The sequence below is a fragment of the Pipistrellus kuhlii genome, unplaced genomic scaffold (assembly GCF_014108245.1).
Source record: "Pipistrellus kuhlii isolate mPipKuh1 unplaced genomic scaffold, mPipKuh1.p scaffold_m20_p_44, whole genome shotgun sequence".
In the NCBI taxonomy this organism is placed as follows: Eukaryota; Metazoa; Chordata; class Mammalia; order Chiroptera; family Vespertilionidae; genus Pipistrellus; species Pipistrellus kuhlii.
Genome location: NW_023425545.1, coordinates 2,979,730 through 3,000,901, shown reverse-complemented (window position 1 = coordinate 3,000,901; position 21,172 = coordinate 2,979,730). Strand labels below are relative to the sequence as shown.

Here is a 21,172-nt window from a genome sequence, read left to right as displayed (position 1 = left end):
TGCCATTCACCACCCAGAGTCAGGTTTACAGCCCCCAAGCCTACCCCTCCACCCTGCAGGGAGGCGTGGGGCCAACACCCCAACCTCACCCCCCACCCCCCTTAACTCTGAAAGCTGCATCGACAGTGCCCAGGACGGGAACACCCAGAGGGCTCGGTCCAGTGATTAGGGGCTGGGGCAGAGCTTACCCCCTCCACCAGGACCTGCCCCCCTCCTGGCCCTCCATCCCGCACTTGGCCTGCTGGTCCCGTCCTGCACTCCTCCCAGCCTCCACTCCTCCATCCTCTCCCAGCACCTCGGCAGTATGGGAGCCCATGGGAGCGCCTAAACTTGAAGGGCCAGTGCCCGGGAGGGGGGGGGGGGCCCTTCAGGCCAGGCTGCCAGCCCATCCTAGGGTGGCAGGGCAAGGTGCCGGCCTGTGCCCACAGGCCAGGCCTGGAGGCGGGGATGGATGATGGCAATGAAGCAAAGCCACGAGGAGAACAGGCCCGGCAAAGGGACTGGCACGCCGAGGGCCAGCCAGGCTGCGGCTGCCCGGTCCCAGGCTGGAGGCCGTGCCCAGGAGCCTGGAAGGTGGGCAGTGTAGGGAGGCGGCCGGGCGAGGGCTGCGGCCCTTTCTGAGAAAGAACAGGGTCTCTCAGGAGATGCTCAGTCTTTATTGGCACTCGGGTGAGGAGGAGGTCCTGTTCCCGGCCGATGGGCACCTCCGGCTGGCGGCTCACCTCTTGCTGGCTGCAATGCAACATGTGACCTGGAGCCCAGCTCCCGCCCGGCCGCCCTCCCGGCCCGGCCCAGCCGGCCGGCCGCCCTCGGAGTACCTGGCAGCTTTAGCCATTTGGGCACTTTGCCCAGGTCCCTCCTCAGGGGCTGGACTGTCCCAGGGCTGGGCTCAGGAGGCGCCCTGGCACCCTCCTCGGCAGCTGCCTCCGACTCGAGGGGCACGGGGTCAGGGGCTGGCAGCGGGGACGGGGGCACGGAGGTCCTGGACATGCACCTGCAGGAGGAGGCCATGCACAGGTGGCGAGCCTGCGGCGGGCCCTCCCTCCCGGGCACCGCCCGCGCCGGGCTCTCACCTGGTCACCAGCACGTCGGCTGCTGATGGGGAGACGGTGTGTTCCAGCAGCTTGGGCTCCAGATAGAGACCTGCAGGCGGCAGCACCTCAGGCCCCACGGCGGGGCCAGGGCTGGGGGCTGCCCCAGAGCCCGGGGGGGTGGGGGGGATCAGACCACAGGTCTCCCTTCCAGGCCCAAAAGCAGGCCCTGCTCCGCACCCACTCACCTGCTGGCTCCTCGGCCCCGAAGTGCACCAGGGCGGCTGGGAAGAGGTTTGCCTGCAGGAAGGGCAGCGGGAGCTCAGGGGCCAGGCAGGCACTGAGAGGGGAGGGGCGGCCCCGGAGCCTGGACAGCCTGCACCTGCCCTCACTGACTGCCCTGAGGGCCATGGCTGCGGTCCCATGGCTGACCCAGGGCAGTGCCCCCTCCGAGCCGTGTCCTCGCCTCAGCAGCTCCGCTCCGCACTCGGAGGCGAGGTGGGTGACAGACAAGGACCGCGACATTGGGAAACTGGGCTGGAGGTGGCCAAGGAACGGAGGGGTGTGGTAGGACAGAACCCGCCCTCCCAGCAAGGCCAGACTGGCTCAGTGGGACCGCCAGATGCCGGGACTCCCCTTAGCACCCACGTGGCAGCATCTCCTATTTCCAGGCCCCCACCCCCAGCCCACCTGGTGGGCGGGGCCATAGTCTTCCAGCCCGGAGGGCCTCCCCTCCCACCTGGCCGAAGCCCCGCCCACTGGCCTGTGTCTGGGATCCAACAAACAGGTGACTGCAGACCAGACACCAGGGAGGCCTGCCAGCGGAGGGCTCCCAGACGCAGGGGCTTCGCACCCAGAGGTGAGGCCTGGGGCCTGGGCGGGGGGCGGGGGCTCCGGCCCAGGAAGGTTTGCTGGGGGTGTTGGGGGCCTTTGTGCCCACTGACTGCACCCTCATAGCCCGGCCGCTCCTAGACAGTCCTGGTCCAGCAGCCAAGCGGGCAGCTGGGCCGCTGCCCCACCACACGGTCGCCCCCGGAACACAGGCAGGCCCCAGCAGCTCGGGCAGCAGCCAGCGTGCGGCCTGCCAGGGACATGGGAGCCGCGGCTTCCGCGCTGCCCCCCCTGGGGGCGGAGGCTTCCTGCCGAGCTGCCAGCTCTGATCCGGGCAGGGCCGCCCCGGAGGCCGCCCCAGGGCCCGCGGGTGACGGATGAAAGGAGACGGCTGCTGGTAGTTGGGGTCAGTCACAGAAATGAGGCCGAGAGGGCGGGCACACCCAGGGCTCCTAACGGGGGTTGGTCCCCTCCCAAAGCACCTTCCAATCCGGTGCATCAACAGGCTGCGGGAGGGGGCAGGCTGCTGGGGGGCAGGCGGGTGAGCACCCCACTTCAGCTCCTGGGCTGCCCCCCACTGCGACTCCGTTCCTGGTGAGCGGCCAGCTCTGCCCCGTCTCGTCCCCTCTCCCTGCGACCCAGCGGCAGCCCCAGCTCAGCCCTCGCAGGCCTGCGGGCCACTTAAAGAGGGCTGGCCTGTTAGTAATTAAAATATCTGAGGCCGCTTTGAAGAGGAAACCATTAGGCCGGCTGGGGAGGCCCCGGGCTGCCCTCCCTTGAGGACAGGACATTCCTCCTGCTCTGGAGGCGGCCCAGCAGGCGCTGGGTCAACACTGCTCACCCTCCAGGAGCAGCCAGGGGGGCCCAGGGCAGCCCGCGGGGAGGCCGGCCGAGAAGGCAGGCAGGGAGCAGGCAGCAGGGCCTCCACGGCAGCAGGCCACCTGCAGCGAGTGCTCTGACGCTGGACCTCAGGACCTGCCCCAGCTGCCCTGCCTGTGGGCCCCTATCCACCCAGACCCGGCAGGAACCCGCAGCCAAAGGGCCCCAGGGCTGCAGCGGAGGAGGCAGGAAGCAAGCACAAGGCCAACGATAGAGACTGCATCTACCACCCCCTCTCCCCGTCCTGGCCTCAGGGAGACCGCCCCTGACCTTGGCCTTGACCTGCAGAGCCCACCCCCAAGCCAGCAGCCAGTACCTGAAAGAGGGTCAGCGTGTGGTCCTCCAGGATGGTTTTTGGAGGAGTGATGACTGGGGAGAGAGTGTGCGGTGAGGAAGGCCCGCCGCCCGCCCCTCGCCCCTCGCCCCTGCCCCTCGCCCCTCGCCCCTCACCCCTGCCCCTCGCCGCCTGCCCCTCGCCCCTCGCCCCTGCCCCTCACCCCTCGCCCCTGCCCCTCGCCAGGGAAGCCTGGCTGGAGGGCCAGCAGCCTCAGGGGGGCTGTCCTAGAAGGACCCTCAGTCCACAGCCTCTACCCACTTCTCTGCTGCAGCAAAAACCCTGGTGAGGGGCTCGGGTGGGGGGGTGAGGGGCAGCCCCCTGCCAGGACCCCAGCCCTCGGCTGGCGGCAGAGCTGGCCGTGGGCGCGGGAGCAGTACTCACACAGGTGGAAGGGCAGCTCAGGGTTCCCCAGGTGGCTCCTCACAAAGTCCCGCAGGTCCCCCACTGAGGAGGAAGGGGGGTGAGCGGCCCTGACAAGCACCCGGCACGCTCGCGAGCTCAGAGCCCACTGCCTGCCCCTCCAGCCCCGCTCCCTGGGCGCAGGCCCCACGGCCAGGGAGCATCTGGGCCAGGCCCTACCTGTCTCGCTGGGGCGGAAGAAGCCCTGCAGGATGTAGCGGTCGGGAAACAGCACCCTCAGTACGACCTGGCCGGACAAGCCGCACGGTCAGAACGGGAGCCCTGCCCGGCAGGAGGCAGCTGCGCCCCTGGGCCCACAGCGACAGGACCCCCGGGGCAGACCGGGACCGGGGCAGGTGGCGGTGCAGCCGCCGGGTGCCGCCCCGCCCGTGCAGACTGTTTCCATCCTGAAGCCGCCGCTGCTGACTGAGCCCAGGCTGGGGAGCACGCACAGCAGCCTGTGCACCAGCCCAGGAGCTGCTCGGCCACCTGCCCCCGCCGCCCGCCCACACCTTCGGGTATCGCTCCAGCTTCTCCTTCATCTGGGCCTCCCTGAAGGCCTTGGTCACTAGGGGGGCCTCTTCCAGGCGCTTCCTGTGGGAGGGAGGGGGCGGGTGAGGGTGCAGTCTCCGCCAGAGAGGGTGACAGGCCCCCGCTCCCGGGCCGGATGACAGGACCCCAGATGCGGCTGGTGTGGGTCTGGGGTCAGCGTGGGGCTGGGGGCCAGCGTGGGGCCAGCGTGGGGCCGGGGGACGGGCGTGGGGCTGGGGGACGGGCGTGGGGCCGGCGGGGGCCTGGGGGCCGGCGTGGGGCCGGGGGCCTTGGCAGGAAGCAGGGTGGGAAGTGGGAGGCGGGGCGGGCACACCCACCGCTCGCTCTTGAGCTGGGCCAGGCGCCTCCGCACGTCGTCCACCGTCACCTCGAAGAACTCGTCGGGCAGCTCGGCGGGCCAGGCCTGCAGCAGCTCCCCCAGGTCCGGGTGGCACACCACGGGGTCCCGGTCCACCGGCTGCGGGCACACACACGCCGTGCACCCATGCCAAGCCCGGCCCCCAGCCTGTGGCCAGGCCTCGGGGTGGGCGTGGGACGTGCCTCACTCCCAGCCCGGTCTCGCCAGGCCCAGGCGGCGGTGAGGGATGCCCGCCCGCCCGCCCGCCCGCCCGCGGCCCCTCGCTCACTTCCTGGGGCGCAGTGCCCTGGTCCAGACCACGTCGGGGCTCCAAGGGAGGAGCAGGGGAAGCGGCAGCCCCCAAATTAGAGGCCTGGCAAAACCTGGCACCGCTGCCCCCTGCCCTCCCCAGGGGAGCAGCCTGGCGTGCCTGCCCACCGCGGACACAGGAAGGGACAGCGCCACCCTAATTGACAGAAGGTCGCTGGAAATTACAAGGCAGCCGCTCTGCGTGTGGCGCTCCGGGGGCTAATTGCAGCGAGCGTGGGGCACCTTGGGGCGCTGGCCGGCGGGTGTCCAGCCAGGCCCCGTCCTCCACAGAAGGGCCGCCAGGAAGCTGCCCTCTGCTCCTGCCGCCCCCACGCCCCCCAGCTTGGTGTCCCCCTCCTGTTTCTCACCGGGGACCAGCCTGTCTGATCGTCCCTCCCCAGGGCCCGGCCTGGCCACAGCCCCGGCTCAGCCAGACCCCGGACCTCGGCGTTCGGGCAACAGGTGCCCCGGGCCCTCCCGCAGCACAGGCCTGTGGTCCCTGCCCTCCTGGGAGGGGGGCGGCCGAGGAGGCCCGCTGGCCCGAAGCCGGGCCGGGAAGGGCAGCCCAGCCCGAGGTGGGGGCCGAGGCTCCGGGAGCTGCCCCTTCAAAGCCGCAGCCTTCCTGCAGCGCCCCAGGCTCTCTGCGCCAGAGCTTTTTATAACGAGATGCCAGGCGCCGCCGCCCCCCACAGCCAGGCGCCTGCATTCCTGAGGGGCTGCTGCTCCCAGGGGAGGCGGGCAGGACGGGAGCCGAGCGGAGCCGCCGGGCACGGCCAGGACGGGCCTCGGGCGGAAAGTCTGGCACAGCCTCGCCCTCAGCGCCGCCTCGCCCTCGGCGCAGCAGCGGGTGGGGGGGCCCTGCAGGGGGTGCTGATCGGCACACACGGTGGAGCCGCCCAGAGAGCACATGGCCCCCACCTGCTCCTGCGGCCGCTGGGCCCGGGCGGGCTCCCCCGCACCGGCTCCCCGCCCGGCTCCCTGCCCCGGCCGAGGGGAGAGGGGCCGAGGGGAGAGGCCCGGCCGGCCGAGGGGCCAAGATGAACCCACAGCGGGTGCACGGCCACGGGCTCTAAACAACAGAGACCTCCCGCCTGAACCGCCGGTCACTACGCTGCTGGGCCCTTGGGGGCGGGCTCGGGGGGGCGGGCGCGGAGGGCGGACGTGGCCCGGGGCCCAGGAGGAGGGACGGGAGCGTCGCCCGGCGACAGGCCTGTGGAGGGGTCGGTGACACCCGCCAGCTGCCGGCCGGCCTTCAGAGTCCCTGCCCCACGGGACGGGCCCGGATGGGATGGAGGGAGCCAGGGGACAGCACGGCCGCGGGGCCACACCACGCCCAGTGCGGCCACGTGTCCAACAGGCCAGACGGCGAGGGTCCCGGCGGGCCACGGGGCTGGGGCGGCCGCACGGCGGAGGCTCCCTTTTCTGGGAGGAACTTCCCAGGACGTGCTGCACTCGGCGGGAAGGCAGAAGCCAAGAGGGGACCTCCGGCCCAGACCCCCTTCCTCGGGGCTCTCCCCTCCCCCGCGGCTGGACGGGCGGGATGCCAAGCGCTTCCCCGTGAGGCTGGGAGCTGAGCTGAGTCCCTACCGAGGGGCAGGCCACACCCCGAGTTACTCCCGCCAGCCGCCCGGAGGCAGGGAGGACCCCAATCCGGGCGGGCCGAAGCCTGGCCCTCAGTCCCGGAAGCACTGGGCCCACCGACCTTTTGGAGCAAAAACGGCAGTTTTCTAAGGAGAAGTGTACGGCCAGGCCACGCAGCTCAGGGCCGAGCGTCGCCCTGTGAACCGGGAGGTCAGGGTTCGGGCCCGGTCAGGGCACAAGGCACAGGGCACAGGACGGCCTCGCACCAGGACCCCCAGCACCTGCAGGAGGCGGGCGTGTGGGCCCTCAGGGTTCCGCGCAGCCCCCCGCGTCCTGGCCCGCAGGGCACGACAGGCCGGGGGCCACACCTGCCGCACGCCTGGGGCTGGGCCGGGGCCGGGCTGGGCACCCACACACCCTGGCGCCCCGCAGGGACCGCCGGGGACAGGCAGGGGGCGGGCTCCCGGGGAAGTCCTGGGGAGGCGCCCCGCAGGCCGAGGAGGGGAGCCGGGGGCGGGCGCCCTGAGCCGGGCGAGGTGCGGAGGCAGTGCGGCCCCCCCGGAGGGCGACAGCGCAGGGAAGCACGTCAGCCCGTCCTGCCGGGAGCAGCGCTTTGATCAGCCCGTGCCGGCTGTGGGCCCGCTGGGACGCTGCCCCACGCGAGCGCGCGGAGGGCGGCCGGCCGGCCAGGAAGGACTTCAAAGGCCAGGGGCCCAGCAGTTCCCGCCCGTCCGATGGCCAGTAAACTACCTCTAATAATTAATGTGTGACATCAAAGCCGGAGCCGCGGTCTGTAAACCATCCCGCCTCGGAGGGCCGCCTGTATTTTATCCTGTCTCCGACTATGTAAGCCCAGAGCCGCACGCGGGAGCATTAACGGAGTCGGGCTTCTGATCGCGGAGTGCACCTTTGAAGTTCCCCCCAAGTTCTGTTTGTTCCCTCCCCTCCCCCAACTGCAAGGGACACAAAGCAGACACCATGTGGCCGAGGCCCCTGGAGTGCGGTTGTCAGTGACGGAGGCGCGAGACGGCGGGACGCCCCAGACAGCTGCCGGGCTCCGGGATCAAAGGAGCTGCTGGCGGCCAGGCGCCCCGCCCGGGGCCGGGCAGGCAGGGGGCGCAGGGATCCTGGCCGGTCAGCACCCCTGCGGGCAGCACAAGCCCACGCCACCCCTGGGTGCCCCCGGGACCCTCAGCAGGTTCCCTGAGCACAGAGAGCCAGGCCCCTCCACGCAGCCCCGGAGGGAGCAGCCAGTCCCGGCCCCCAACCCAGGGTCCCCCAAAAGCTCAGGCTCAGAGGGAGCCCCCAGCACCAGCTCAACCCACCACACGCATTGGCCTGCTTTCAGCCACCAACTCTGGGCCCAGCGCCACAGGGTGAGGCTGGGGATGGTACTGGTTCTAACACGGCCCCGACATCAGCCACTGCCCCCCCACCCGGGTAAACATCCCTGAGCTCAGGTGGGCTGGCCCCCCCTCCCTGTCCGCTCGGCAGAACCACAGCAGTGTGGGAGCAGGAGGGAATCTGGCCGCCTACCCCCTGCAGGACCCGGCTCCATTCCACGTCCAACACCCCCGCCCCCGGCTCCCGGCTCGGCCTGGGGCAGAACTGGGCCCCAGGGAGACGGCCGGGCCTACAGGCCGCGGCTCCAGTCCCTTCACTCCCGACACCCGAGATGGAGTGGAGCCCGGCCTGGCCTGCCCACGGGGGAAAGGGCTCCTGCCGACCGGCCCGGCCCCACGGCCGCCGGCCCCACCACGTGTCTGCACCGGGAGGACAGACGTGTCTGCACCGGGAGGACAGACGTGTCTGCACCGGGAGGACAGACGTGTCTGCACCGGGAGGACAGACGTGTCTGCACCGGGAGGACAGACGTGTTTCCGAGTAGAAAAGCAGTTTGTAGACACCAGTGCATCCTGGGGCAGCCAAGACCCAAGCCGCAGCCATGTCAGCGCCGCCGCCTGGCGGAGGCGCGGCCGGACAGGAGTGCGAGCCCAGGCCCAGGCCAGGGGCCAGGGGCGAGGGCAGGCAGGGGGTGCGGCCAGTTTGTGGAAACCTGTCGAACCCCATCTGAAAGGGGCGGCCAAGAGGCCGGTCCAGACGAACCAATCCAGCAGCCCTTCCTGGGAAGGCCCGGCGAGCCAGCCCCCGCGGCCGGCGCGGTGAGGGAGGACCGGCGCCCGCCCGCTTACCGGCTCCGGCTCCGGCTCCGGCGGGGGCCGCGACTTCTTGGGCTTGGAGGGGCCTCCGGGGCTGGAGAAGGACTTGGGCAGCTTGGCGGCCGGGGCGGTCAGGCACCGCGAGGACCCGCAGGGGCCGCCCAGGCGCTGCCCGCCGCCCGAGAAGGGCACGAAGGGGGGCGGCCTGGGCTCCTCCGGGATGTGCTTGGCCGGGGGCTCCTCCGCGCTGCCGGCCGCCAAGGGGCCCGCCGTGTCCCGGCGGCTCACGTCGCCCCGGCCGAGCCCCGCCGAGGCCGCCGGGAGCAGCGGGCCGCTGGCCTGCTCGGCCGCCGGCGAGGGGGTGGGGCTGGCCGGGCTCCCGCTCCGGGAGCCCCCGGGCTGCTGCGTGGCGGCCGAGTCGCATGACCTCATGGCAAACCTGGGGCCGGAGAGAGGGACGCCCACGCCTCAGCCGCGGCCTCGCTGCCCCGCCCCACGCAGGGGCCTCGGACGGGGGCCACGGGCACATGTCCCTCACGTTCCCACCTTCCCGCTTTCACCTGATGATGGCGCTGCCCCCGGTGAGGCCCAGGGACAGCAGCGTCGTGCTCTGCAAGGCGGCTCTCCCGGTCACCTGCAAGGAGACAGGACAGTGGCCAGGCTGGCCCACTGCCTGACCCACCTACCCGCCACCCAGCCCGGCCACTGCCTGACGCCACGGCTCCCAGCCAGCCTGGGGCTGAGGCCCAGGCACCCGCTCCCCAGCTGCACCCAAGCATCTGCTCCCAGGCCTGGGTCTGTCCCCAGCCCGAGGCCTGGGAGAGCAACACTGGCCACATGACCGGCCCTCTGAGGGCTGCAATGACCATGACGGCCCTCACTGGGGCCCAGGTGTCCACCCCAGGCCCCTCCCCTCACAGCCCAGAACCCCTTCCTCGCGAGCGTCCGGCCCCCACGGCCTCCTGGGCCCTCGGGGACAGTGGCCACCCCGGGCCAGGAGCGGGCCCTCAGCCAGGATCCAACAAAAGGCCCCTTGAGCCAGGGCCTGAGCGCCAGGAGGGTCCCGCGTGGCAGGCGGGGGGTGGGCAGGGCCTCTGCCAGCTGGGCCCCTCCGCCCTGCGCTCAGTTTTGGAAAAGATCAAAACGGAGCAAAGCAAATATTTATTAAAATGAAACCACTTTTGTGACTCTCGGGCTTTGGAGAAGCTGAGAAAACAAACAGGGCGCTGGAGTCCGGGAGTGCCGGCCGTGGTCAGTTCCCGCGGAGCGGCCCCTTTTCCAGGGAACACTGGGGCCTTCAGAGCCCTCGGCACTTTGAAGGCAGAGGCAGAGGCAGAAGGAGAGGCAGAGGGAGAGGGAGAGAGGGAGAGGGAGAGGGAGAGGGAGAGGGAGAGGCAGAGGGAGAAGGGGAGAGGGGCAGAGGAAGAGGGAGAGGCAGAGGGGCAAAGGGAGAGGGAGAGGGGGGAGGGGTAGAGGGAGAGGGGCAGAGGGAGAGGGGCAGAGGGAGAGGGAGAGGGAGAGGGGGGGAGGGAGAGGGAGAGGGGGGGAGGGGCAGAGGGAGAGGGGGAGAGGGAGAGGGAGAGGCAGAGGGGCAGAGGGAGAGGGACAGAGGGAGAGGGACAGAGGCAGAGGGGCAGAGGGAGAGGGACAGAGGGAGAGGGACAGAGGGAGAGGGACAGAGGGAGAGGGGCAGAGGGAGAGAGAGAGAGGGAGAGGGAGAGGGAGAGGGAGAGGGAGAGGGAGAGGGAGAGGGAGAGGCAGAGTGAGAGGCAGAGACAGAGGCAGAGGCAGAGGGAGAGGGAGAGGGAGAGGGAGAGGGGCAGAGGGAGAGGGGCAGAGGAAGAGGGGCAGAGGCAGAGGGAGAAGGGGAGAGGGGCAGAGGGAGAGAGAGAGAGGCAGAGGGAGAGGGAGAGGCAGAGGGAGAGACAGAGACAGAGGCAGAGGGAGAGGGGCAGAGGGAGAGGGAGAGGCAGAGAGGGAGAGGGAGAGAGGGAGAGAGGGAGAGAGGCAGAGGCAGAGGGGCAGAGGGAGAGGGAGAGGGAGAGGGAGAGGGAGAGGCAGAGGCAGAGGCAGAGGCAGAGGCAGAGGCAGAGGCAGAGGCAGAGGCAGAGGGAGAGGGGCAGAGGGAGAGGGAGAGGGAGAGGGGCAGAGGGAGAGGGACAGAGGGAGAGGGACAGAGGGAGAGGGACAGAGGGAGAGGGGCAGAGAGAGAGGGGGAGAGGGGGAGAGGGAGAGGGAGAGGGAGAGGGGGAGGGGGAGAGGGGCAGAGGGAGAGGGGCAGAGGGAGAGGGGCAGAGGGAGAGGGGGAGAGGGGCAGAGGGAGAGGGGGACAGGGGCAGAGGGAGAGGGAGAGGGAGAGGGGCAGAGGGAGAGGGGCAGAGGGAGAGGGGCAGAGGGAGAGGGGCAGAGGCAGAGGGAGAGGCAGAGGCAGAGGCAGAGGCAGAGGCAGAGGGGGCTTCCAGGCTGGAAACCAGGCTGGGCCGCGTGGCCGCGGGAGCCGGCCAGGCGGGTGGGGCCGCAGTCCTACCTCATCCCTCATGTACACGCAGACCGGGCTGGCCTCGCACGGCTGCTCCAGACATGCCCTGCAGGAGGGAAGGACATCAGAGCCAGCGCGGGCACGGGACCCGGTGCTCTGGGCAGGCACCCGGAGCCCAGAGCCCCACAGAGGCCGCCCAGGCTCCCCAGGAAGAGGGCAGTGGGCACCGCCCACCCCGCCTGGCCACCAGCATCCTCTCCCTCACGACGAGACCCCGAGGACAGAGCAGCCTGGAGGCAGGCTGGGCGTGTGTGCAGCCGCACACTCACGTGCCCACACACCTGCATGTACCCTGGGCCCGCAGCACCCCCCGGCCCGCAGCACCCCCAGCCCGCAGCACCCCCAGCCCACAGCACCCCCGGCCCGCAGCACCCCCAGCCCGCAGCACTCCCGGCCCCCAGCACCCCCCCGGCCCGCAGCAACCCCCGGCCCCCAGCACCCCCCCGGCCCGCAGCACCCCCCCGGCCCGCAGCACCCCCCCGGCCCGCAGCAACCCCCGGCCCCCAGCACCCCCCCGGCCCGCAGCACCCCCCCAGCCCGCAGCACCCCCCCCAGCCCGCAGCACCCCTGGCTCCCAGCACCCACAGCCCACACCCCAGGCCCACACCCCTGGCCCGCAGCACCCCCGGCCCCCAGCACCCCCAGCCCACACCCCCGGCCCCCAGCACCCCCAGCCCACACCCCCAGCCCCCAGCACCCCTGGCCCCCACCACCCCCCGCCCACACCCCCGGCCCCCAGCACCCCCAGCCCACACCCCCAGTCCCCAGTACCCCCGGCCCCCAGCACCCCCAGCCCACACCCCCGGCCCCCAGCACCCCCAGCCCCCAGCACCCCCGGCCCCCAGCACCCCCCGCCCACACCCCCGGCCCCCAGCACCCCCAGCCCACACCCCCAGCCCCCAGTACCCCCGGCCCCCAGCACCCCCAGCCCACAGCCCCGGCCCCCAGCACCCCCGGCCCCCAGCACCCCCAGCCCACACCCCCAGCCCCCAGTACCCCCGGCCCCCAGCACCCCCAGCCCACACCCCCGGCCCCCAGCACCCCCGGCCCCCAGCACCCCGGGCCCCCAGCACCCCCAGCCCACACCCCCGGCCCCCAGCACCCCCGGCCACGCACAGGCTGGGGAGCTGGAGGCCTGGAGGGACGGGGGAGGGGAGGGATGTCCACTCCTGCATTTCCTGACACGGAACCGCCCCCAGCCCCCTCCCCAGGGCAGCCTGTGACCTCAGGGTCACTGTCTCGCCTCGGGGCTCACTCGCCAGGGACGTGCTGGGACGAAGAACGTGGAGCTGAACTGGCCCCTCTGGGCCCGAGCAGCAGGTCCCCGGCTGCTGTACACGCCCTGTGCACACGCCCCGTGCACACGCGGGACGAGACGCGACGGGCCCTCTGCGTGGCTCTGGCGTGGGCGCTGCCCGTGTGTCCTTTGCTTTTAGCTTCTACATGTGTGTGCTGCCCAGGCCAAGACCCATCCCCAGAGCCAGCTGTGTGGCCTCTGAGGGGCAGCCCTGCCCCTGCCCGGGCACCACCAGCCCCCGCACCCTCCGAGGTCCCTGCAGGAAGGGGGAGACCCGAGCTGAGAGCCTGGTCAGGGCACCCCAGGCCTGGGCCCAGCCCACCGGCCCGGTGCCCGGCCTCGGAACACACAGGCCCCAGTGCCAGCCCGGCCGTCCCCAGGGACCCCGCGCCAGCCCAGCGGGACCAGATCACAGCGCGAGGGAGGCCTGCGGCACAGCCTCCGACATCAAACGCCCGCCCGGCTTTGATGTGCTTCCTCAGAGGGATCGGGTTCGAGTGGATCTGAGGGCGACGCCTGTAAACACGCGAGGCGGGCGGCGCAATCACTTCCAGACCTTCCCGCCCGTTAGCAGCCGCTCGCTCCTGGACAGGGACATTCCAGCTCGGGAGCCGCCCTCACACCCTCCGCGTCCCAGCCTGTCTCCGGGCTGAGCCGTCGGAGCGCCCGAGGGTGGCACAGGCCCAGCAGACGGCGTCGTGTGGCGCTCCCGGGGGTGCCCTGCCCCCTCCCCAGACGGCACCGTGCGGTGGGTGTGCCTGCCGGGGCTAAGATGCCCTGGGCTCCCTCAGAGCGCCCGCCCACAGGCGTGGGCCACCCCTCGGATGGGACCCCAGTGCAGGAGCCCTGTCCCGTCACCGGTTTGGACCTGAACAAGCCGCCTGGCACCGAGTCCCCATGCGGGAACCAGAACCCCCCAAACTCAGAGCCGGCCTTCAGGCTCGGAGGGCCCCTCGGTGGAGACTCCCCGCCACCCACGGCAGCCCCGCAGAGACGGAGCCGAGCGAAGGGAGAGGAGGCCCGGCCGCAGGGCCCGCCCCCTCAGGCGGACGGAGAGGACAGGCGGGAAGCAGCCTCTTTCCCCAGGATCGCAGGGGCTGTGGGAGCCGGGGGGACGCCCTGGCACCGCCTCTGCCGCCTGCAGGGTCCCGGGATGGCACACCACCCCCCGCAGGGGGAGCAGGCAGGCCGGCCTCCCAGGGACACTCAGTGCCTGGGGGGCCCTCGGGGGGAGGCGGGCGGACGAGCAGAGGGCCCAGGCCTCGGGCAGATGCCGGCCGGGCCTGGCAGTCCAGGTGCAGGCAGTGCGTCCGAGGCAGCGACCAGCCGGTGGGCCCTGAGCTCCCGCTAAGACTCCTCCTGCCACAAATCCCAGAACCCCTCACTCTGCCTGCGGGCACAGCCACAGGGAAACGTTCGGGACGTACTGAGTCAAGTCCATCAAATTCCTAAAGTCAACTGCCCGTGCTCTTACTCTCCTCTGATGTGGCTGACCGGGATTCCTGACCACCTCTCGGCACGCGCATGTGACCCACGTGGTGTGCCATGTGGTTAGTGAGTGGCCCCAACTCCCTGATCCCCATGCAGAGGCCCTGCCCGAGCCACGTGGCTGCTGCCCACTCACCCCCCAGGCTCCACCGCGACTGCACGCCACCTGCCCTGGGGCTGCCTCTTCCCCAAGGACCACGGGGCCGGGCGCGGGAGCTGACCCTGCAGCCCAGGAGGGCCTGGCTCCTGCCGCCCCCGTGTGGCCCCGGCCAATCAGGCCCCGGCCTGTCCCGCGGGCACAGGGAGCTGCTGACACGTGGGGCTGCCCTCACTGCTGGCCCAGCCGCTCTGCCTTGGGAACCCCCTCAGGAGGAACGGGGCGCACAGGCCTCCGGCCGGCTGCGCTGTCAGGACGGCAGCGTGGCGATGGCGCCGAAGGGATCGCTAAGGAGACACGTGATCCACTCATACGCAACCAAGAAAGGGCGCTGGCGACTTGGGGCACAGCCCCCCGCGTTACGGACGGACAGATCCCACGGGCTGCGGGGCCCCCTGCCATCACCTCTTTCCTGCAGGAGCGGTCGCCACCGTCCCCGCGTGACGACACCTTCAGCTCAGCCAGAAGCAGCCCGCCCCGGCCGGTGACCTGACCGGCCGAGGGCCCGCAGGGCCCGCCCTCCCCCACAGGGCCTCTCCCTGCGCCTTCCCACGGAGGCCCCGCTTCTCTCCCGCTCGCGCCCCGGTGGTCCCCACACGGAGCCGTGCCCTGCCTCTGCGCCTCCGCTGCGGAGTCCCCTCCCCCTGCCGGGAGCTGCACAGGGGACAGACCTCCATCACAGAGAGGCCAGCTTAAAGGGGCAGAAACCGCACGCCCATCATCATCAACCCTTTCTCCTTAAACGTGACCCACACCCAGCCGTGTGGCTCAGGGGTTGAACATCGACCTGTGAACCAGGAGGTCACGGTTCGACTCCCAGTCAAGGCACCTGCCCGGGCTGTGAGCTCGATCCCAGATCACTGATGTTTCTATCTCCCCTCCCTCTTCCTTCCTCTCTGAACACGATAGGGCAGGCCCGCCCCCGGCTGCTGGCGACAGCACTGCCCGCCTGCCGGCCGGGCCCTCACCTGGTCTGAGCGAAGTGGCCGAGGAGCTCCCACAGGGTCTGCCCGGAGCAGAAGGCGCCCTGCAGCCGGGAGCCGTCGTCCAGCTGCAGCGCGACGCGGACCTGCGGAGAGGGGGCTGAGGCTCGCGTCTTGGGGTGCGGCTGCAGGGGGCCGCACGTCTCCCTGGCACACGGCCCTCGCTGTGCCTCAGGCTGCTGGGTGGGCGCGGTGTGGCGCAGCCATAACCCTCAGCGCTTGGTGACGTCCCGTCCCAAACCCAGACGGGAGCGCCTTTCCGGCCCCTCTGCGAGGCCGCCCCAGAGCCCCCCACCGCCTCGGAGCCCCCCACCGCCTCAGAGCCCCCCACCGCCTCGGAGCCCCCCACCGCCTCAGAGCCCCCCACCGCCTCACAGCCCCCCACCGCCTCACAGCCCCCCACCGCCTCGGAGCCCCCCACCGCCTCGGAGCCCCCCACCGCCTCGGAGCCCCCCACCGCCTCACAGCCCCCCACCGCCTCACAGCCCCCCACCGCCTCGGAGCCCCCCACCGCCTCAGAGCCCCCACCGCCTCAGAGCCCCCCACCGCCTCGGAGCCCCCCCCACGCCTCAGAGCCCCCCACCGCCTCGGAGCCCCCCACCGCCTCACAGCCCCCCACCGCCTCGGAGCCCCCCACCGCCTCACAGCCCCCCACCGCCTCACAGCCCCCACCGCCTCAGAGCCCCCCACCGCCTCAGAGCCCCCCACCGCCTCAGAGCCCCCCACCGCCTCAGAGCCCCCCACCGCCTCAGAGCCCCCCACCGCCTCAGAGCCCCCCACACGCCTCAGAGCCCCCACCGCCTCAGAGCCCCCCACCGCCTCACAGCCCCCCACCGCCTCAGAGCCCCCCACCGCCTCACAGCCCCCCACCGCCTCAGAGCCCCCCACCGCCTCAGAGCCCCCACCGCCTCAGAGCCCCCACCGCCTCACAGCCCCCACGACGCCTGCTGCTGGGACAGGGCCTCCTGCTCAGGTGCCACTGGCTCCCAACACAGGGAGCTGCGCGCACACGTGGGAGCCACCCCACCCCCAAGGGGGTCAGACCTCCTCTACACACTCACACTCACACACTCACATACACACTCACACACACTCACACTCACACACACACACTCACAGACTCACACTCTCACACACACACACACACTCTCACACACTCACACTCACACACACACTCACACTCACTCACTCACACACACACACTCTCACACACACTCACACACTCTCACACACACTCTCACACACACACTCACCCACACACACACGCACACTCACACACACACACTCTCACACACTCACACTCACACTCACACACTCTCACTCACACTCACACACACTCACACACACACAGACACTCACACACACACACACTCTCACTCACACACGCACACGCACACGCACACACACACACACACACTCTCTCACACACTCTCACACACACACACACATTCTCACACACGCACACTCTCACACACACACACGCACACACTCACACGCACACGCACACACTCACACACACACGTGCGCCTGAGGACGCCGCGGTCGCGATGGCACGGGGTCAGGGTCCGTCCGGTGTGTGCCTGACTCCTGGTGGCTCTGGAGAGCTGACGCAGGCCGGCCTGCCAGCCCGGCCTCCCGAGCGAGGGCCCTCCGGGGCTGGCCGGGCAGTGCGGCCGGGAAGGCGGGGCCCGGGGGGTCTCTGAGCCTCACGGCTGCTCCGCTCGGGGGAAGGCTGGGCCCAAGACCAGGAGGGAAGACGGAGGGTCCCTCCCCTCGGGGTCACTGAGCTGGGCGCCTCCAGGCCGTCAGGAGGGACAGGCTCCCAGCGAGAGGGACCGGCCCAGTGAGCCCAACACACGCTCAGCACAAGAACAGCCCCCTGCCGACCAGCACATGGGAGCGGCTCTGCTGGCAGAGCAGACGGCGGGTGTGGGGCGGGCTGGTGGCCTGTGCCCCACAGAGGGCGGCGCGGCGCCTACCGTGTTCCCGGGCCCCTCGCGGCTGCGGGACGCCGGCACCATCTCCAGCTTGGCGTTGTTGGGCAGGTTGGCGAACCTCCACTGCAGAGAGAGGTCAAGCACGTTCCTCTGGAACCTGCAACACAGACAGCCTCACTGCCACGGCTCTGCAGGCCCGGCCACCAGGCGGGCGTGGCCCGGGGGGTCTTCCCGGGGAAAGGGCGAGCGAGCAGACAGCTCAGCGAGGGCGGCAGTGCAGGACGGGGAGCCCACCGGCCAGAGCTGCCCCGACGTGGTCCCCGGGGCCAGCTCCCATCGCCCGCTTCCCGCCATCCTGAGGTACCGGCTCCAGAGGACCAGCCACCACTCCCAGCCAGGCAGAGCCTGAGCGCCCGTCGCTGCCAGTGATGCCCCGGGGCCTGGCACTCTGGTCAGCAGGAGGCCATGTGGCCCGACAGCAGGGCGGCCAGCTCCTCAATCCTCCCCCCACCCCACCCCCCACACACACAGAGCCCCTGGTCCGAGGAGGCAGAGATGGAGGAGTCAGGACCGGAAGCCCCGAGGGCAGGAGGATGGGCCCTGTGAGCCTGCGGGTCCTGCTTGGCAGCCTGGCTGCCGCCCGCTCAGCCTATTTCACAAGAAGCAGTGAGAAGAGCCAGCAGGCGGCCCGCACCCAGAGCAGAGCTGGGACCACAGGCGGCTCCACGTCCAGCTTGGGTCACATGTCAGCTGTGGGCCAACAGGAGCTCCTGCGACGCGGAGACAGACAGGACACGGCCTCACTGTGGGCAGGGACCGGGCGGACCCCTGGAGCTGCAGGACCCTGACCACCCCGTCCACCGACAGGCACACTCTGCCCGGGTGAAAGCCCTTCCCGTGCGGCCGGGCTGTGGAGACAGCAGGTCACGAGGAGAGGGAGCCTGGAACACTCTCAACTCAGATCTGAGCTCGACTTCCCGCGGGAGCTTAGGGGGACTCGGCGCTGGGGAGAGGCCGCCCGAGGCAGACGGAGGGCTTAGGGTGAGCAGCTGGTGAGGCCCCGGCTTCTCAAGGGTGACAAGAGGAGCTCAGAGAGCCACCGCCCAGGGCTCACTGCAGGCGGCCGGCGGGGACAGGGCAGCCGGGCTGCGCAGAGGGAGCAGGCAGGCGGCACCCCGAGACTGCCTTCCCTGGCGTGGCCGCGCTGACCCGTGAACCGAGGCGTGAGGGTGCGGACGCCCATGGGGTGGAAGGCCCACGTATAAGCTTCTGACCTCCAGAACGTAACCCTGTCCCTCCAACTCCAGCGAGAATCGGTTCCTGGACCCTACTGATACCCAAACGCGAAGATGCTCAAGACCCTTCCATGAAGTGGCTCAGCTCAACGCAGTCGCTGTCCACAGCCCCAGGGGAGCAAGCAGCCGGCGTTCACGGAGCAGCCTCTGCTCCTGGCCCGGGGGGGGGGGGGGGGGGGGGGGCGGGGACTCCGATGGTTGGAGTGTCCTGATGCACCGAGGCTGTGGGTCCATCCCAGGTCAGGGCACAGCCAAGCATCAGCCAGCGAATGCACAAGCAGAACAACTCCGAGCACCCCACCCCCATAAAAGCATTAAAGAGAGAAAAACACTGGGCACAGACAGTAGGGTGGTGGGGCCTGGGGCGGGCAGGCTGTCGGGTCAGTGGGAGAGAAAAGGGGCGTATGGAAAACGTCCAACACAAAGGTTCTCTTTAAGGAATTAAAAAAAGGAAAGCATCCACGTGGAAGTGGACCCCACGGGCAGTTCAAACCCCCGTTTTTCAAGGGGCAGCTGTGCAGTCAGCAGCGGACAGGCGCGAGATGGTAAGAGAGCCGACCTCCGACGGCCCCACCCAGGCCCCAGCCGAGGGTTCAGGAGATGGAGGAGGAAGCGGGGGTGACCCAGTGAGAAGCAGGGGCCCTGGGACTCTCGTGGGCCCGGCAGGAGGCCAGAGCCGGGCGGCATGAGGGCATCTCCGCTCAGCCTCCTCTGTGAAGAGCCCACGCACGCCACGGCACCGCCAGGCCACGGAACAGGCCCTGCCACAGTGAGGACAGCCACGCTGTCAGGTCCGCCGCCTGGAACCTGCCGCAGAAGCCCACACCCATCGGAGCAGGGCCCCAATCCTTCCCTTGTGTTATTACTTTTAAATATACTTTTGTGGATGTCAGAGAAAGGAAGAGGGAGAGAGAGAGACATCCGTGAGGAGAGAGGATCACAGATCCACTGCCTCCTGCACGCTCTCCGCTGGGGACCGAGCCTGTCACCCGGGCATGCGCCCCGACGGGGACCAAACCATGACGTCCTGGTCCCTGGGCACATGCTCAGCCCCAGAGCCAGGCCGGCCGGCCGGCCCTTTCCGAACCACAGACCCTCCAGGAAACGGCCCAGGCAGAGACCGCGCCAGGGCTCCCGGGCGGCCGCCGGCTTCTCCCCCGCACAGGCCTCTTCCCATTTCTCCGTGACCCCTTCCTCCTGGCCTCCGAGCCCCAGCAGAGCTTACAGGACCAAACGCACGAAAACCCTGTGGCAGCGGGCGGAGTGGTGGCCGTGGGAGGACGGCCCCAGCCCCAACCCCTGAGCGCGGGACGGGGCCGTATCGGGAGACAGGGACTGTGCAGATGTGCCGGGATTAAGGGCCCTCATCCTGAACCAGGGCGGGTGCTTGGGAGGGAGAGGAGAGGGCACTGGGAGAGGCCGTGTGGGGAGGAGGCAGAGATTGGAGCGATGTGACCACCAGCCAGGCGAGGCTGGAGCCACCAGGGCCGGGTCCCCCCCCCCCAACCGCAGCCCTCGCCACCTCCACGGGCCGGCCTGGGGGCGGGGCTGTGAGGAGATAACCTTCCGCAGGGGCGAGCACTCACTTCAGGTCATACTCGCTGGGGTTGAAGTCCTGCCGCCGGCACGTGTCCTCCAGCACCTGGGGGTAGACAGAGGCGTCAGCACTGCCCGCTTGCTGCTGGGCGGGTGGCAGGCACAGGGGGGCAGGGGGGGCAGCTGAGGGTGGAGGGCAGCCCTCAGAGGGCCGGGCTCTGCTGGACAAAGCCTAGGAGGCCACAGGATGGCCCGTCCACTCCACAGCTCCTCGGGCCTCACCCACCAGTCCCGTTCGCTGTCCCTGTCCTCCTGGCGGGCCCTGTCACCCCGGCGCCGCTGGCCTCCGAGCGGGTCCCTCTTCACCTCCTACACTCACTCCAGCCCCGGCCCCACTCCCAGGGCACCGAGTCCAAGCGTGGGCGCCCCTCCCAAGGGCCAGCTCCCCACCGCCGGCTCCGGGGGCCCTGGGCGCCTCCTCCTGTGTCCCGAGAGACCCCCACCCGACCCCGGGGCCGCTCCCGGAGGACCCGGTGAGCGCACCGCCCCCTACACGGCGGGGCCCATACACTTTCCAATGGGATGGATTCGGGGGGAGGGCAGCGAGTGAGTCAGCACGGCCGGTCCAGGCACAAAGGCCGGCACGCCCAGCCCCGCGGGCCCCGGCGGGGACACGCCGGGAGGGGGCGCGGGCCTGAGACCCCGCAGCCGGACCGGGCGCCGCCCCTCCGCAGCCAACCGCACGAGCCGCCCCGCCCCGCCCCGCCCCGCCGCCGCACCTGCAGGAGCACCGTGCTCGGCGTCACCTTCACCGTGTGGCGCCGCCCGTTCGGGGCCAGCACCGACACCGCGGAGCCCCCGCCGCTGGCCGAGGCCGCCATGTTCCGCTCACGTGACCCGGCGCCGCTTCAAACAACTTTATCGGCAACAGCCGGGACGCACAGCCGCGCGGCCGGGGGCGGGGCGGGGCGGGGCCTGCGTGCGCTTCCGGGTACGCCCGGGCCCCGCCCCCGCGCAGCGCAGGTCCCGCCCCTGGATTGGCCCCGCCCCTGTCCTAGCCCCGCCCCCGCTCCTCCGGCCCCGCGTGTGGCTCTCACTCGCCCACCGTCCCGCGCGGCCGAGCGGCACCGACGCGGGAGGAGGAAGGGAAGGCCGTGCGGGACCGAGCGCGCCCGGGCCTGGCCTTCCTTCCCTCTGGGCCTCGACCCCGACTCTCTCCATTCTGCATGTCCCCTGTGGCCACCTCCGACCCCGGGGGTGAAGGCCAGGGGTGCGGCCCCAGCCGGGTGAGGCGGGGGGTGGGGGGCGCAGGTCAGTCTGAGCTGAGAGGCTGCACTGTCCGCGCCAGGCTCAGGCCACAGCAGCCAGCACACCCCCCCCCCCGTGGGAGGTGGGGAGAAGGGGTGTAGGGACCCCAAAGCCTCCCGGTGTGGGTCACGCAGCGCCTCCTAGGCACCTGCATGCTCACACAGACACCCCCCTGCGTTAGAGTTCCGGGGGACCATGGAGAGGATGGGGCAGCCGG

The 21,172-nt window shown here is 71.0% G+C and overlaps 1 protein-coding gene across 5 annotated transcripts; it reads right to left on the bottom strand.

The window, feature by feature from the left end:
• Positions 1 to 86: 86 nt before the first annotated feature.
• ASPSCR1 (ASPSCR1 tether for SLC2A4, UBX domain containing) lies at positions 87 to 20,588 on the bottom strand. Of its 5 annotated transcripts, none has more exons than XM_045572255.1 (17): positions 20,427 to 20,588; positions 19,698 to 19,753; positions 16,859 to 16,973; positions 14,865 to 14,965; positions 10,943 to 11,000; positions 8,976 to 9,049; positions 8,449 to 8,854; positions 5,594 to 5,599; positions 4,347 to 4,486; positions 3,990 to 4,071; positions 3,658 to 3,724; positions 3,460 to 3,522; positions 3,058 to 3,110; positions 1,280 to 1,331; positions 1,074 to 1,143; positions 819 to 994; positions 87 to 751 (listed from the first exon to the last, which is right to left on the bottom strand). In XM_045572255.1, exons 1-17 carry the CDS (start codon positions 20,526 to 20,528, stop codon positions 102 to 104), a joined length of 2,271 nt encoding a protein of 756 aa, XP_045428211.1. In that variant the 5' UTR covers positions 20,529 to 20,588; the 3' UTR covers positions 87 to 101. The 5 variants fall into 5 exon arrangements, with proteins under 5 accessions (XP_045428211.1, XP_045428214.1, XP_045428212.1 ...); XM_045572258.1 differs by lacking the exon at positions 20,427 to 20,588 and adding an exon at positions 19,934 to 19,995; XM_045572259.1 differs by having other exon boundaries at positions 638 to 732; positions 20,427 to 20,578.
• Positions 20,589 to 21,172: the final 584 nt, after the last annotated feature.